Source organism: Dromiciops gliroides, chromosome 3, assembly GCF_019393635.1.
Source record: "Dromiciops gliroides isolate mDroGli1 chromosome 3, mDroGli1.pri, whole genome shotgun sequence".
Lineage (NCBI taxonomy): Eukaryota > Metazoa > Chordata > Mammalia > Microbiotheria > Microbiotheriidae > Dromiciops > Dromiciops gliroides.
Genome location: NC_057863.1, coordinates 69,398,606 through 69,412,907, shown reverse-complemented (window position 1 = coordinate 69,412,907; position 14,302 = coordinate 69,398,606). Strand labels below are relative to the sequence as shown.

General features: G+C 45.2%; 1 protein-coding gene across 2 annotated transcripts; it reads left to right on the top strand.

Annotated features, from left to right (window-relative positions):
* The first annotated feature begins 1,127 nt into the window (after positions 1-1,127).
* Positions 1,128-10,389, top strand: LOC122750553 (ciliogenesis associated TTC17 interacting protein). Of its 2 annotated transcripts, XM_043997302.1 has the most exons (11): positions 1,128-1,216; positions 1,433-1,525; positions 2,781-2,981; positions 3,380-3,435; positions 4,104-4,190; positions 4,395-4,562; positions 5,303-5,427; positions 6,454-6,530; positions 8,405-8,493; positions 8,972-9,079; positions 10,291-10,389. In XM_043997302.1, the coding sequence occupies exons 1-11, from the start codon at positions 1,204-1,206 to the stop codon at positions 10,372-10,374; spliced, it is 1,101 nt and encodes a 366-aa protein (XP_043853237.1). In that variant the 5' UTR covers positions 1,128-1,203; the 3' UTR covers positions 10,375-10,389. The 2 variants fall into 2 exon arrangements, with proteins under 2 accessions (XP_043853237.1, XP_043853236.1); XM_043997301.1 differs by lacking the exon at positions 10,291-10,389 and having other exon boundaries at positions 8,972-9,500.
* Positions 10,390-14,302: the final 3,913 nt, after the last annotated feature.

The window sequence follows — 14,302 nt, the reverse complement described above, 5'->3', positions numbered from 1 at the left end:
CAATATACACCTTTACAATAACTTCAGTGGAAAGAACAATGATGCAAAACAATGCAAAACGGAATTTTGTGAAAGTACATTAGAGAGGGCAGCTAGGTGGCACAGTGGATAGAGCACCGGCCCTGGATTCAGGAGGACCTGTGTTCAAATCTGGCCTCAGACACTTGACAATTACTAGCTGTGTGACCCTGGGCAAGTCACTTAACCCCAATTGCCTCACCAAAAAAAAAAAAAAAAAAAGGAAAGAAAGTACGTTAGAGACCAAAGAAGAAATATTCGATGATACCCCTCCCCCATCCTTTGCAGAGATGGGGTCCCTGGGTGTGGAACATGGCATATAAAATCAAAATGTTTCAATGTTTTGGATGGTTTTACTGACTTTTTCTTCTTTAAAAAAACAAAACAAAACAACAACAACTTTATTATAAGGTATAGTTCTCTGAGAAGGGTGACCAGAGGAACGGGAGAAATTTAAGAAACATAAGATATCAATAAAATTCGATTAAAAAAAAAAAGATTCAAGGCTCCAGCTGGAAGCCTTCCCTGATGTTCCTAGCTGCTAGTGCCCTCCTCTCAAAATTACCTTGTATTTATCTACCGGGTATATACCTACATATGTATAAACATGTTCTCTTCCCCAGCTAGATTTTAAGTTGTTGAAGGGTGAGAAAGGATTCTCTTTTGTCTTTGTATACCCATTGTTAACATAGTTCCTGACCCAAAGTAGGCGCTTAATAAATGCTTGTTGATTAATTTCCCCTTAGTTGTTGGGTGGGGTGGAGGAGGGATCTCTCCCTCTTGAAATTATGGGGTATTTACTTCTGTTTATATGTTGTACCTCCTTAGAAGCTCTTTAAGGACTAGACTACCCGGATTCGTTTCTCTTTGAATCTCCTGACATCTAAAACAGTGCGCCTTACACGTGTTAAGTGTTTAATGAATGATTTTTGGATTGGGTTAGTTTATATCCCCTACACACTCTCTTACACACTCCAGACAAGAAGTGTCAACCACCCAGTATAGATCAGAGTGGCCACTAGATGCGCTGATAGCCCAGCCCGCAAGGCTTTCCTCCGAAGTGTAGCCGCTGGGCTAAGGGTTGATAGAGTAAAGCAGGGTGAAATTGGGTGATGGCTCCTTTAAGAGGCATCGGCCTGCCGGTTGCCATGGGGACCAGTGGATACATTCTGGGGTGCCGGCAGCATGCCTGGCAAAGGTAAGAAGGGGTCTGTGTTGTGCGTGTTGGTGAGTCAATCACTTCAGGGAGGGGACTGCCCCATCTCATCCGAAGTTCACCTTGAGAATCCCGGGGACCCGAAGGGGCGCGGGCTACGAATTGCCCCCTGAACCCCTCTCCTTTCTGGACTCGCCCCACCCCCACCCCGACCCGCACTCCCACTCCCACCCCTGTCTGCTTAACTTGTGTCCCTAGGTGCCAAAAGCCCGGAGCCCGAAGTGCCCGAGGAACCACCTCCACCCCCACCTGAAGCCAATTCTGAAGCCTTGGAATTTCTAGCTACAATCAGTGAGACTTAGCGCATCCCAGACCCGGGGGAGGGGGGTACGAGGGGGGAGGGGGGTAGGAGGAGCCAGGGAAGAGAGGGGAAGCTGCCTGGCTTCTGTTTAAGTGAGGCCCCCTCGGGAAAACCAGCTGGCTTTGGGGTCAAGGACCTGCTACTTACTACCCGTGTGTGACCTTGAGCAACTGACTTCAAGTTTCAGAGCCTCAGTGTCCTCAAAAGTAAAACGAGGGACTCGAACTCTATGGAATCCAAGGCCCTTTCTGGGTCCTATTATTCTTATCTGAAATGGGGGTGGATTCAACTTCCCAGGTCCTTTCTAGATGCAATTCTAGGAGAGCAGAGGTTCTCATATTTGTTTGTGTATCACACACCCCTTCGGCAGTAGTGAAGCCTAAGGACCACTTCTCCGAATATTTTTTTTTCCTGAGTCAAAGAGAGTTAAGTGACTTGCCCAGGATCACACAGCTAGTCAGTGTCAAGGGTCTGAGGTCAAATTTGAACTCAAGTGCTCCTGAATCTAGGGCCAGTGCTTTTGCCACCCAGCTGCCCCTCAGGATAATATTTTTAAATAATTGAAGTAAATATTAAATTTAAATCAAAGGATAGTGAAAATAGTAATATGTTTTCCCCCTCTAAACTGAAATTTATCCCCCCCTGAAATTTATCCAGGAACCCTTGTGTGTCCATTGACCCCAAGTTAAGAACCTCTCCCTCCGTTAGATGATTTCCAGGGGTAGCTAGGTAGTAGATAGAGCACTGGCCCTGAAGTTGGAAGGCTCAGTTCAAATCTCACCTTAGATACTTACTACCTGTGTGACCCTGGACAAGTCACAATTCCCTTAAAAAGTATCCTGGGTCACAAAAAAAAAAAAGTATCCTGGGTCATCTCCAGTCATCCTGATATGTATCTTGCCACATTGGATCCAGATGGCTGTGGAGGAGAGAGTGAGGTTGGTGACTGTACAGCCCTGCCTCAGTTAAATCCAATTCACCACATTATCACATGACATCGCTCCTCTTCAAGAACCAAGGAAAAACAACAGTCTAAAGTCTATTGGGGAATCCTAGGTATCCCTGTTCCCTCCTCTCTCCTTGCCTTAGATTCCTCTTCTGAACCATGATGGATAAGCATCTGTTGTTTGATCGATGCCAGAGATTATGGGGTTTGAAGGGGTGGGGGCAGGGTTACAGAACAGAGGTACTGAAGCCTGGAGCTTTGTATAGTCCCTATCTCCCTTGCCTCTCTCTTGCCCCTAGGTAAAGAAGAAATTCAGTTGCTCTATTTCTCTGAGACTCTGAACATGATGTCTGAGGCTAACCAGATTCTGGGGCAGTATTGTGTGGATATAAAGCAAGGGTATTACTATAGTTCTGATGGGGACATCACTCTCAGTGTCATGGTGCACGCCACCAGCCGAGGCCAGTTGGAGGAAATCCCCTGCGGGACCTCTATCTCAGGTAGGACTTCTGACCTCTCCTGGGTACTCCTCCCAGCTAATCCATCCTGGTCAGCACCTCCTCATTTCTACAGCGTTATCTCATCCCCATTGTTTTTATAAGGAACTGTGAGGTGGTGAGATCTATCACAGCTCTGCAAGGCTTTCTCCTAACAATATTAAGGGACCTCCAAATAACTCACATTGGAAACAGCCCCCACCACTCCGACAATCCCAGAGGCGAGGCTAGATGTAACCTGGTTAATCTGGGGCCCCAAACCCCAGCCCATAGAGTCTCTCAGCCCCCTGACCAACAACCTCCCCAAACTTCTACCCCACCACCCCACTCAAACAACTGAGTTCTACACCAGATCTCCTCATGCCTCAGTTATCTCTCTGGTTCTCCTTTCTGTTTCACAGGCTACGTCTCCTGGAATTTGGAGACATATGAGCAGCATCATCATGAATTCATTAAGGTGGCACAACCTACTTTCTCCCCACCTCTTTCCCCTCCCTCAGCATCATAGGCCAAACGAGAGAGACTGGACCCCATAGGAAGATATGGGAGCTTGGGGAGGTTGGGAGACCTGGGACCAGCTGAGGAGCACTGGATGTAAAGTCAGGAGACCCAGGTTCCAATCTAGACTTGAACACTTCCTGGCTGCGTGACCACAGATGAGTTACTCTGTCACTCTGGTCTCATTCTAAGTTTCCTAATCAGCAAAAGAGAAATGTTCATCTTTGTACTTCCTATCTCACCATCATGGTGTGAGGAAGGCAAATTAGAAAACTTAACCCACTATGTAAATGTGAGTTGTTATTAATATTCTCAAGTGCCCCAGAATCTTTTCATTTCTTAAAACTCCCCTTCCCCTAAAACAGCATATAACTCTAATAGACAACAGATTCAAAAGGTCAGGGGGTGGTTTTTGTCCACTGCTCCTGCCTCCCCCTCCTCATACCAAATTACTCAGCACTGTCACCCTTGGGGCCAACTTACCCTCGTCACCTCAGCCCCCTCATCAACTTGTTCCCATGTCCTCCCCATCCCTCTTTTTTTGGTTTGTTTTTTGGAGGGGCAATGAGGGTTAAGTGACTTGCCCAGGGTCACACAGCTAATCCCCATCCCTCTTAAACTTGGCAGTTCCTACCACTGTCAACTGACAAGAAGACCACCTTACTGAGGCAGCAAGAAGACATGCTGATAACTAGGATCCTCAAGGAAGGTGAGGTGAGTGGGGACCCTCACCTGGAGGGGATAACTGAGCTCCTCTCTGAATGGCCAGATTGCTGGGCATGTGCTTCGAAGAAGGTTCTCAGCCAGAAGACTCATCTTGGGGCCCTCCTTAAACCCCTAAGGCTCCAGTTACTCCCACTCCCACCCCTCCCCTCTCCTAACCACCAGGAATTCTGACCCATCTAATGTCTTGGGCAGGATATGAAGACAGAAAAGATATCGTTCAACCTGAATATTATGGACGGGTTCATCTCGGAGTCTGCCAACCTGGTCCTGCTAAGGGTGATGGGGTGGCGACGGAAGGTTCCCCACAATGCCAAATTCCTGACCTTTGACGGAGAAGGAAAGCTTTGCCACTCCACCTATGTGAGGGGGGGCTGTTGTAGTCTGGGGATGAGCTGGGGGCAGGCCAGAGGAAAGGGGTTCTGCTGGTCCAGGATCTGGCAGGGAAGAGAGGGGTGGTATCCAGTGGTCCTGAAGGAGAGAATTGCTAAGGAAAAAGAGCATTTGGGTCAGAGACCAGGGGATTGGAGCTGGGCACCATTCAAGAAAAAACTAAAGGGGGCAGCTAGGTGGAGCAGTGGTTAAAGCTGTGGCCCTGGATTCAGGAGGACCTGAGTTCAAATCCGGCCTCAGACACTTGACACTTACTAGCTGTGTGACCCTGGGCAAGTCACTTAACCCCCATTGCCTGCAAACAAACAAACAAAAAAAACCAAACCACTTACTAGCCGTGTGACTCTGGGCAAGTCACTTAACCCTCATTGCCCTGCAAAAATTTAAAGAAAAAAGAAAAAACTAGAGATCAAGAGGGCAGCACTGAAGAGAAAATATGGTCACTGTATCCTTATCTCCCATTGGCTCCTCACTCATTGTCTTCCCTTGTGGCCATGGGGGGAAGCCCTCCCCAGGTCAGGAGAAAAGAAGAGGAGGTTCAGTTGTTTGGGGAGGATTGAGGGATGTACCAAGGACATGGTGTCAAGACAGGGTGGATGAGAAACGCAGGGCTGGAAGGGGAAGAAGAGGGTAAACTGAGCCTTGAGGAAGGGAGAGGAGTGCCTGCCTGATTCAGGGCCTTTTTGCCTCTCCATCTCCACTTCCCTTAGGAAGCCCTGGGCTTCCAAACCATTCAGCTGGGCTCGGAGCAGGCGGAAGTGTTGGTAGTAGAGCAGACGATGCATTCTGATGAAGACATCCCCATGACTTGGCAGTACTATCTGTTACCTGATGGGTAAGCAGGTCTGCTGGGGGGCAGGTGGAGGGTTGTGGCTAATGGCCGGTAATGGATGAGAGATTCCCATGCTGAATGTGGATGCAAGGAGTTGTAGGTAATGACTGAGGGAAGGCACGAATGGTGGCTATGGATGTGGGTGGTAGGTGGGCTGAATCTCAGAATTTCAGGATTGGGGGCAGCTAGGTGGTACAGTGGATAGAGCATTGGCCCTGGAGTCAGGAGAACCTGAGTTCAAATCCAGCCTCAGACACTTAACACTTACTATCTGTGTGACTCTGGGCAAGTCACTTAACCCTCATTGCCCTGCAAAAATTTTACCCCAATTGCCTCAAAAAAAAAAAAGAAGGAACCTCAGAAGTCAACAACCTGTACTGAAATCTCTGCATCACTGACAGTGATCGTCCAGTATAGGCCTTTACTTGAATACCTCCAGTGACAGGGACTTCACTACTTCTATTTATATATATATATATATATATAAATATAATATATTATATATTAATATATAATATATAAATATATATAATAAATATATAAATATATATAATAAATATATAAATATATATAAATATATAAATATATATAAATATATATATATAAAAATAGAAGTAGTGAAGTCCCTCCTGAATCCAGGGCCGGTGCTTTATCCACTGTGCCACCTAGCTTTCCCCCCTTCAGTTCTTTCTCACACTGATTATTAATATAGATCTTGCATTCCACTGAGACCCCTAAACCTTTTTCACATGAACTGTTGCCTCGTTTCCATGGTGGATACTGAGGTAAATGGGCACAAATGACAGTTGACTATAGATGGTGAATGAATTTGAGTCAATGAGAGGTATGAATCATCATGAGCCTATTTGTGTAGTCTGGGTCAGCGTGGGTAATGAATAGATATTCCTAATGACCAGGTCAGGAGAAGGGAGGGGTGAATTGAATATTTTTTTCTCCTCCTTACCTCTCCATACCTCACTTCTGCCATTCTTAGTGCTTCATTCAAACCCTCCTTTCCTTCTGCCTCAGGCACTTGGCCAAGAGAATCCAGGTGGGATCTCCTTTCTGTTGTGTCATCAATAAGATGCCCATAATGAGAGAGGAGGGTAAGTAGGGGACCAGGTCAGGCAGGGGAACAATGACCTGGAGTTTTTCTAAGCCAAATATCAGGAAACAACCTTGGATAATAAAGGGTATTCCTTCTCCAAAGCTTTGCTAATAGCACATTTCCTTTTCTTGAAACTGGGACCACTCTAGGTAGTGGTCACATTTATGGAGTGACAGCTGGTGACAGAGGGGCTAATTGGAAGAAAAAAGAAGGTGGGGAAAGCCTCCAGGGGCCTTCCAGAGAGGGGCAGCATTTCTATTCATTCTGAAAGTGAATAGTATCTGAGGCATCAGAAGATTGTAGGAAGAAGAGCCAATTTTCTCTCTCTCTCTCTCTCTCTCTCTCTCTCTCTCTTTTTGCAGGGCAATGGAGGTTAAGTGACTTGCCCAGGGTCACACAGCTAGCAAGTGTCAAGTGTCTGGGGCCAGATTTGAACTCAGGTCCTCCAGAATCCAAGGCTAGTGCTTTATCCACTGTGCCACCTAGCTGCCCCCATTTAATTTTTTTAAATTTTAATTAATTAATTGGATTATTTAGTTAGTTATTTTTGCAGGGCAATGGGGGTTAAGTGACTTGCCCAGGGTCACACAGCCAGCAAGTGTCAAGTGTCTGGGGCCGGATTTGAACTCAGGTACTCCTGAATCCAAGGCCAGTGCTTTATCCACTGTGCCACCTAGCTGCCCCGAGAAGAGCCAATTTTTAAGCAGGCCTAGGTTTGAAAACTGGTTTTGCCTCTTACTACCCATAAGACCTTGGGACAGTTATATCTTAGCCTGGACCCCAGTTTCTTGATCTATTAACAATAATAATATCTAGCAGTTATATAGCGGTGTCAGGTGTCCTAAGTGTTATCTCGTTTGACCCTCACAACTAACATCTTTTGTTCAGTTGTTTCAGATTCTTTGTGACCCCATTTGGAGTTTTCTTGGCAAAAATACTAGAGTGGTTATTTCCTTCCCCATCTCATTTTACAAATGAGGAAGCTGAGGCAGACAGGGTAAAGTGACTTGCCCAGGGTCAAACTGCTAGTGTCTGTGGCCGCATTTGAATTCAGGTCTTCCTGACTCCAGGCCTGGCACTCTATGCTCTATGGCGCCACCTACCTGCCCCTTTTATTATTATTCCTATTAACAAGGCAGCTGGGAGGCACAATGGATAGACCATTGGGCCAGGGGTCAGGAAGACATGAGTTCAAATATGGCATCAGACACCTACTAGCTATGTGACCCTGGGCAAGTCATTTAACCTTTGTTAAGTGGGGATAATAAGAGCATTTAACTCATAGAGTTGTTGTGGAAGATCAAATGAGTAAACATATGTAAAGCTCTTTGCAGACCTCACAATGTTGTGTAAATACTAGCTATTCTCATCATCACCATCATTATAATCATTGCTGTTATCTAGCATCCTGTGATTTATAAAAAAGGGGTTTGAGGGGCGGCTGGGTGGTGCAGTGGATAGAGCACCGGCCCTGGAGTCAGGAGGACCTGAGTTCAGATCCGGCCTCAGACACTTGACACTTACTAGCTTTGTGACCCTGGGCAAGTCACTTAACCCTCATTGCCCTGGGAAAAAAAAGAAGAAGATATAAATAAGGGGTTTGTACTGTATAATCTCTAAGGTCCTTTCTAGCTTTAAACCTGACCATCTTGGGGCTGCTGCCACCTGTGGGAATGACATACAAAATATACTCAAAGGAACCCTGAAATCAGGGTCCAAACTTGCTACATAATGAGTCTTCTACATCCTACCTAGTCCCATTGGGCCACACCGACCTCAGAGGGGATGTGGAAGGCTGGAAGGAAATTTCCAACTTTCTAATCCTTCCCTTCTCCTTTCTACCTCTTCCTCCCTTCCTCCTGGCTGGCCCAGATGACTTTGAGCCCAAACCAGTGTTTGAAAAGAAACACCTGGATTGGGAAGAGGACGTTCAGCTCTTTGCCATATTCCGAGACCGGAAGGTAAGAGAATGGGACAAGTCTAGAGGAGAGATGCTGGTGAGGCCCCCAGAGAGGAGGCTAAAAGCATTAGGCAGAGGGAGGGGTCTAGGGGCTGTGATTTCAAGAGTATCCACCCATTGTCAATGAATCTATGAAAACATTTGATCCTCAGCTCCAGAGTGGGTTTTAAATTGAGGCAGGAAGAGGGAGGAGACCCAGGAGGAGAGATAGTAAAGATGCAACAGCCCAGGGCACCGCAGAGGGGACAGGGAAGGACAATTTTTCCTGTGTCACCGAATGGGACTGAAGACAAACTTTGGCGAATTCTTACTTTGGCTCTGAATTTGAGCTTGGCTTCACATCTCAGCTTTGACCACTTTCCTGAGCAACCTTTGGCAAATCATTTCATTTCTGGGGAGGGTATTTCCTTTCTCTCTGAAATGACATTGTAGCAAGATTCTCAGGCTCTCAGATCCAACTTCCTTATGCTCTCTACCAGGAAGAGCTCCAAGCCAGCCATGCAACTTATATGCGGCATCACCCAGAGGCCCAGACCCTCATCTCCGACTTCCTACTCTTCCTGTTGCTTCGCCAACCTTCTAATGTGGTAACCTTTGCTGCTGAGTATTTTGGTCCTTTTGCCCGGGGCCGGCCACCACCCCCCCCCTTCCGGTCCTCAAACCGGCCTAGCCCATTCCGAAGCCCTGGCTCTCTCTGCGTTGGGTACTCTTGGCTAGAAGACATGCCAGAGCAGTCGTCAGAGGAGAAAACTGAAGAGTCTTCCTCATAGCCACAGAGAGGCATGAGTTCTGAATAGCCGGGCCTCAAGGAAGGTAGATACCTCCAGAAAAAATACCCCGGGACTTGAAGGACTGATGGAGCCCTGGGAGCACCAGAAAGGGAAGGGGGTGGGGGGCAGCAGGGCAAGAGGAAGGGCAGGACTTAGCTGCCATTTCCTCTGCTATCAGGCCTCACTAGGAAACCCTAAATAAGAATAAACAGGGGACCCTGTTGGCCTCTCCCTCTCATCTGATGCTCTTGTGTCTTTGTCATGGGAAGCCAGTGGAAGGGGTATAGTGTAGTGGTGTTGGGGTCCTACAGAGGACCTACTGTCTGAATCCCGACTCTGTCACTTAATGCTTCAGACAAGTAACTTCCCACTTTGGACCTCAACTTCCTTCCCCTGTAAAATGAAAACACTGGAGTAAATGATATCTAAGGTCTCTTTCAGCTCTAAGTCTTATGATCCAATGAACTTTCTGAGAGTCCTGTCACATTCTCATCACAGAGATCACTGAAAGACAGGTAGAGCTGCTGCCTTAGCCAACCCGATGGAAAGAACTACAAGCCTCTCATCTAGCTTCTACCTCCTTAATGAGGACACAGAGAGCTGGGGAATACAGACCCCAAGGAAGAGAAAAGATGCACAGATTCAGTGAAACTTCTTTTAGGCTTGATGGCTGGCTGGCTCCTTTAAGTCCTGGGTATTCATTTGTTCATCTGTGTATGGGATGGTTGTTATCAGTTAGTCTGTCTAGGAATGCCAGGTTTGGGGTATGGACGAAAGGATGTCCCCTTGGTTATTATTTCCAAAATTCAGGTGGCCACCAAGGGAAATAAGCCTGGTTAATAAGATCCATTCATTCGACAGTCATTTGTTAAGTGCCTGCAATATGCAAAGTTCTGTGGCGGGTGGAGAGATAGGAGGGACAAAAGTCATGATCTTTGCAGGTTACAAAGCATAGTGACAGCAGTGACATGTAAACAGCCTGCTTGTATGGCTCTCCTGCTGCATTCCTTAACCCTACGATAAAACAGCATGTCACTGTATTCGTTATCCAGCAAGGGAATGCAATAGCTGCATCACTGGCACATAGCCGGCACTCTGGACAGCCTTCTTAAAAGGCCGAAATATCCTCACCAGCCACTAGAAGGCACTGTTCATGAAGATACTAATACTGCTCCTCCTACAATCAGGTCAGTGGTCCCCTCAGTTCACAATGCCTCACATTCACAAATTCACAGACTATGAGGCAACTGGGGGTTCTTGGAGTTAGGAAGACCAGAGTTCAATTCACTAGCTATGTGACCCTAGGCAAGTCACTTAATCTCTCTCAGCCTCAGTTTCCTCATCTGTAAAATAACAACAACTATGATGATAGCACCTCAAAGGGTTATTGTGAGGATCAAATTTAAACATGTAAAATGACATGCAAACCTTAAAACAACATATAAATGCCAGCTATCATCATCATTATTATTATTATTATTATTATTATTGTCGTGAACAAAGTTTTTTGAACATACAAGTACTCCTTTATGGAGACATCTACCTCCTCCAGCTTACTCTGCAGAGGTGGTGGCAGAAAATGTATGGCTTCATACCACTGCAGCTTGTGAAAAGAATTGGAAAAGAGGCTTCTAAACCCCATCTCAAGACCATGACCTATAAGAAAGAGAAAGTGAGGGAGATAGTAAAAGAAATCAGTCTCCCTTTCCCTGCTCACCTGTCCAATTGGACTGAGAAAAGCCAATAATTACAGCAACAAAGGATTCTTTCTCCTTGAGGCTCTCACATCCAGCCCTACTACAGGATCAGGGTCACGCACAGCCCAGCCCCCTCAACCTTGTGGAAGCCCAGAAATAATAATACTGATCTTTAAAATGAACAGTTCCTGGCACGTAATAGAAAAGTAATAAATGTTTATTAATTGATTGGCTAACAATAGTAAGCAGTTATAGAGAGCTTGAAGATTTGCAAAGCACTGCACTATGTTAATCTCATTTCATATGTCTGAATATACAAGGGCAGAAAAAGGAAGAGAGGAAGCCAACTCTGGCTAGACATGGAAGATGTCTTCTTACTAGGTGATTTTCCTGTCCCAGAGTGCCCTTGGAACAGAAGTTTCATGCCTTTTTCTGTCCTCTAAAGAGTCAATCAACCAGTAAGGCCCTACTATGTGCCAGGCACAGTGCTAAAGGCTAGGAATACAAAGAGAGGCAAAAGATACGCCCCCCACTTTACTCCTCCCCCCCCCCAGTTTATAATCTAACGGGAGCAGAGCAGTTTTGTTTCCAGGAAGGTGTCTAATAAACTCTGTTCCATCTGTTTCCTCCTGTGGAGACTTCCTGAACTCTTGACTTACCTGCACTACCACCACCCTTACCCCCCCTACAAAAATAAAAAGGCATGAAGAAACACCTTTAATGATAGCAAAGGATTGGAAACAAAGTAGATGCCTATTGATTGGGAAAAGGCTAAACAACTTGTGGTACAGGAATGTAATAGAAAACTACTAAGCTCTAAGAAATAACAAATATGGGGGCAGCTAGGTGGTGCAGTGGATAAAGCACCGACCCTGGAATCAGGAGGACCTGAGTTCAAATTTGACCTAAGATACTTGACACTTACTAGTTGTGTGACCCTGGGCAAGTCACTTAACCCCAATTGCCTCACCAAAAAAAAAAAATTGTTGGGCAGCTAGGTAGCACAGTGGATAAAGCACTCACCCTGGATTCAGGAGGACCTGAGTTCAAATCTTATCTCAGATACTTGACACTTACTAGCTGTGTGACCCTCGGCAAGTCACTTAACCCTCATTGCTCCACAAAAAATAAAATAAAAATAAATAAATCAAAAGGTAATCCAGAGGAACTGGATGCACAAATACAAATATCCACCTGTGCTTCTACCTTGAAACTCTTTTTTCTGCTTTCTATCTTCATCACATTTGGGAGTGTGTGCAGTGACTGCTCACACCCATACCAACCTGAAATATTTTCTTGTACATAACTTTGTATGTACATGACAAGTATGCCAATATCTACCATATGTCAGAATGATATAAACTAAGTATTCCAAGAGGTCAGAGGAGGGTGGAACCACTTCTAGGGTTTGGGGGGGGGTCGGGGTTTTTTTTGGGGGGGGGTGGGGTAAGAAGAGGAATGAAGGAAGACTTCCTGGAAGTGGTATTGGAGCTAGGCTTGTAATATTGCCACAGATGCAGATGAGAAGAAGCAATAGGAGCAAAGCCATCTAGGCTGGAAGACACAGGGTCTCTAGCAGAAGAATGATAACCTCTCCTCCAGGGTGGATGGTTAGAAAAAAGGAATATCACAGAACTTCCCACTTAATCAATATTGCTTTTTCCTTAAAAAAAAAAAAAAAAGATTGTTGGGGCAGCTATGTGGCATAGTGAATAGAGCACTGGCCCTGGAGTCAGGAGTACCTGAGTTCAAATCAGGCCTCAGACACTTAACACTTACTAGCTGTATGACCCTGGGCAAGTCACTTAACCCCAATTGCCTCACAAAAAAATTAAAAAAAAAAAAGATTGTTATAGGGGAGGAAAGGTTCCAATCCAGCCTACTGGCTGTGTGACCCCAGAGTCAGCTAAGACTCAGAAAGACCTGAGGCCAAATCCTGCCTCAGACATTCACTAGCTATGTGACCCTGGGCAAGTCACTTAATCTATCAGCTTTAGTTTCCTTATTTATAAAATGAAGATAATAATTACACCTAACCCCTCCCTTCCCCCAGAATTTTTGGAAAGCTAAAATGAGATTATTTGTAAAGCATTTTGAAAACTTTAAGGCCCTATATAACTGCTACCTATTATTATTATTGACCCAGTGCAAGTCTTAACTTCTCAGTGCCCCAGGAAACTCCCTAAGACCATAAATTGCATAAATTGTTATCTGAAAGATGACTTTTTTTGTTTGTTGGGGTTTTTTTTTGGTTTTTTGGTGAGGCAATTGGGGTTAAGTGACTTGCCCAGGGTCACATAGCTAGTAAGTGTCAAGTGTCTAAGGCTGGATTTGAACTCAGGTCCTCCTGAATCCAAGGCCAGTGCTTTATCCACTGTGCCACCTAGCTGCCCCTGAAAGATGACTTTTAAAAGGATAGATTAATACAAGTTAAAAAAAATAATCCATAAGATGATCCTCTGTCCATCTCATCATCAGCTGTTTCCTTCTCCTTTTGCTTTCAATCTTTTCCAACGTGAGGGTCTTTTCCAATGAGCACTATCCTCTCAATATGCACCCCCCAAAAAAAAAAATTGACAGATTTGATTTCCTTGCTGTCCATGGTACTTTCAGAAGTCTTCTCCAGCCAATTTGAAGCATCACTTCTGTGGCTTCCAGTTTGCCTTATCATCTAACTGTCAAAGCCATAGGTCACTCCTGGAAAAACCCATATCTTTGACTATATAGACCTTTGTTGGCAAGGTGATGTCTCTGATCTTATCAGGGTAAGTCTTCAGTTTGCCTCTTTCAACATTCTACCATACAGGGCAGCTAGGTGGCACAGTGGATAAAGTACCAGTTGGATTTGGGAGGACCTGAATTCAAATCTGATCTCAAACACTTGACAACTTACTAGCTGTGTGACCCTGGGCAAGTCACTTAACCCTCATTGCCCTGCCAAAACAAACAAACAAAAAAACATTCTCCCATAGATGTTTTCTTATGCACACAGATGGCTGGGGTATGTATAATGGAGATAGATAATCAGAGGAATTTGTGATCCAATGGGGAATGAGAGAGGGGCTATAATGCATGATATGCCCTGAAAAGTGTTCTCGATGGTACAGTTGTCCTGCACAGAGCAAGACATGTGAAAAGGGGGCTGTCTTCCAAGTGGACAACTTAGAATTCTAGTTACCCAACTCTGCCTCTTTTTTTCTTGTCATTTTCCACCTCTGTCTAGGGTTTGTCAATCATTGGCTCCACTCCCATCCCTTTTGAAACATTTTCTAGATCCAACTGATTCAAGTCAACTCTTACCAAAGTTGTGATTAAAAAAAAAAAAATCTCTTAATTCCTAGCA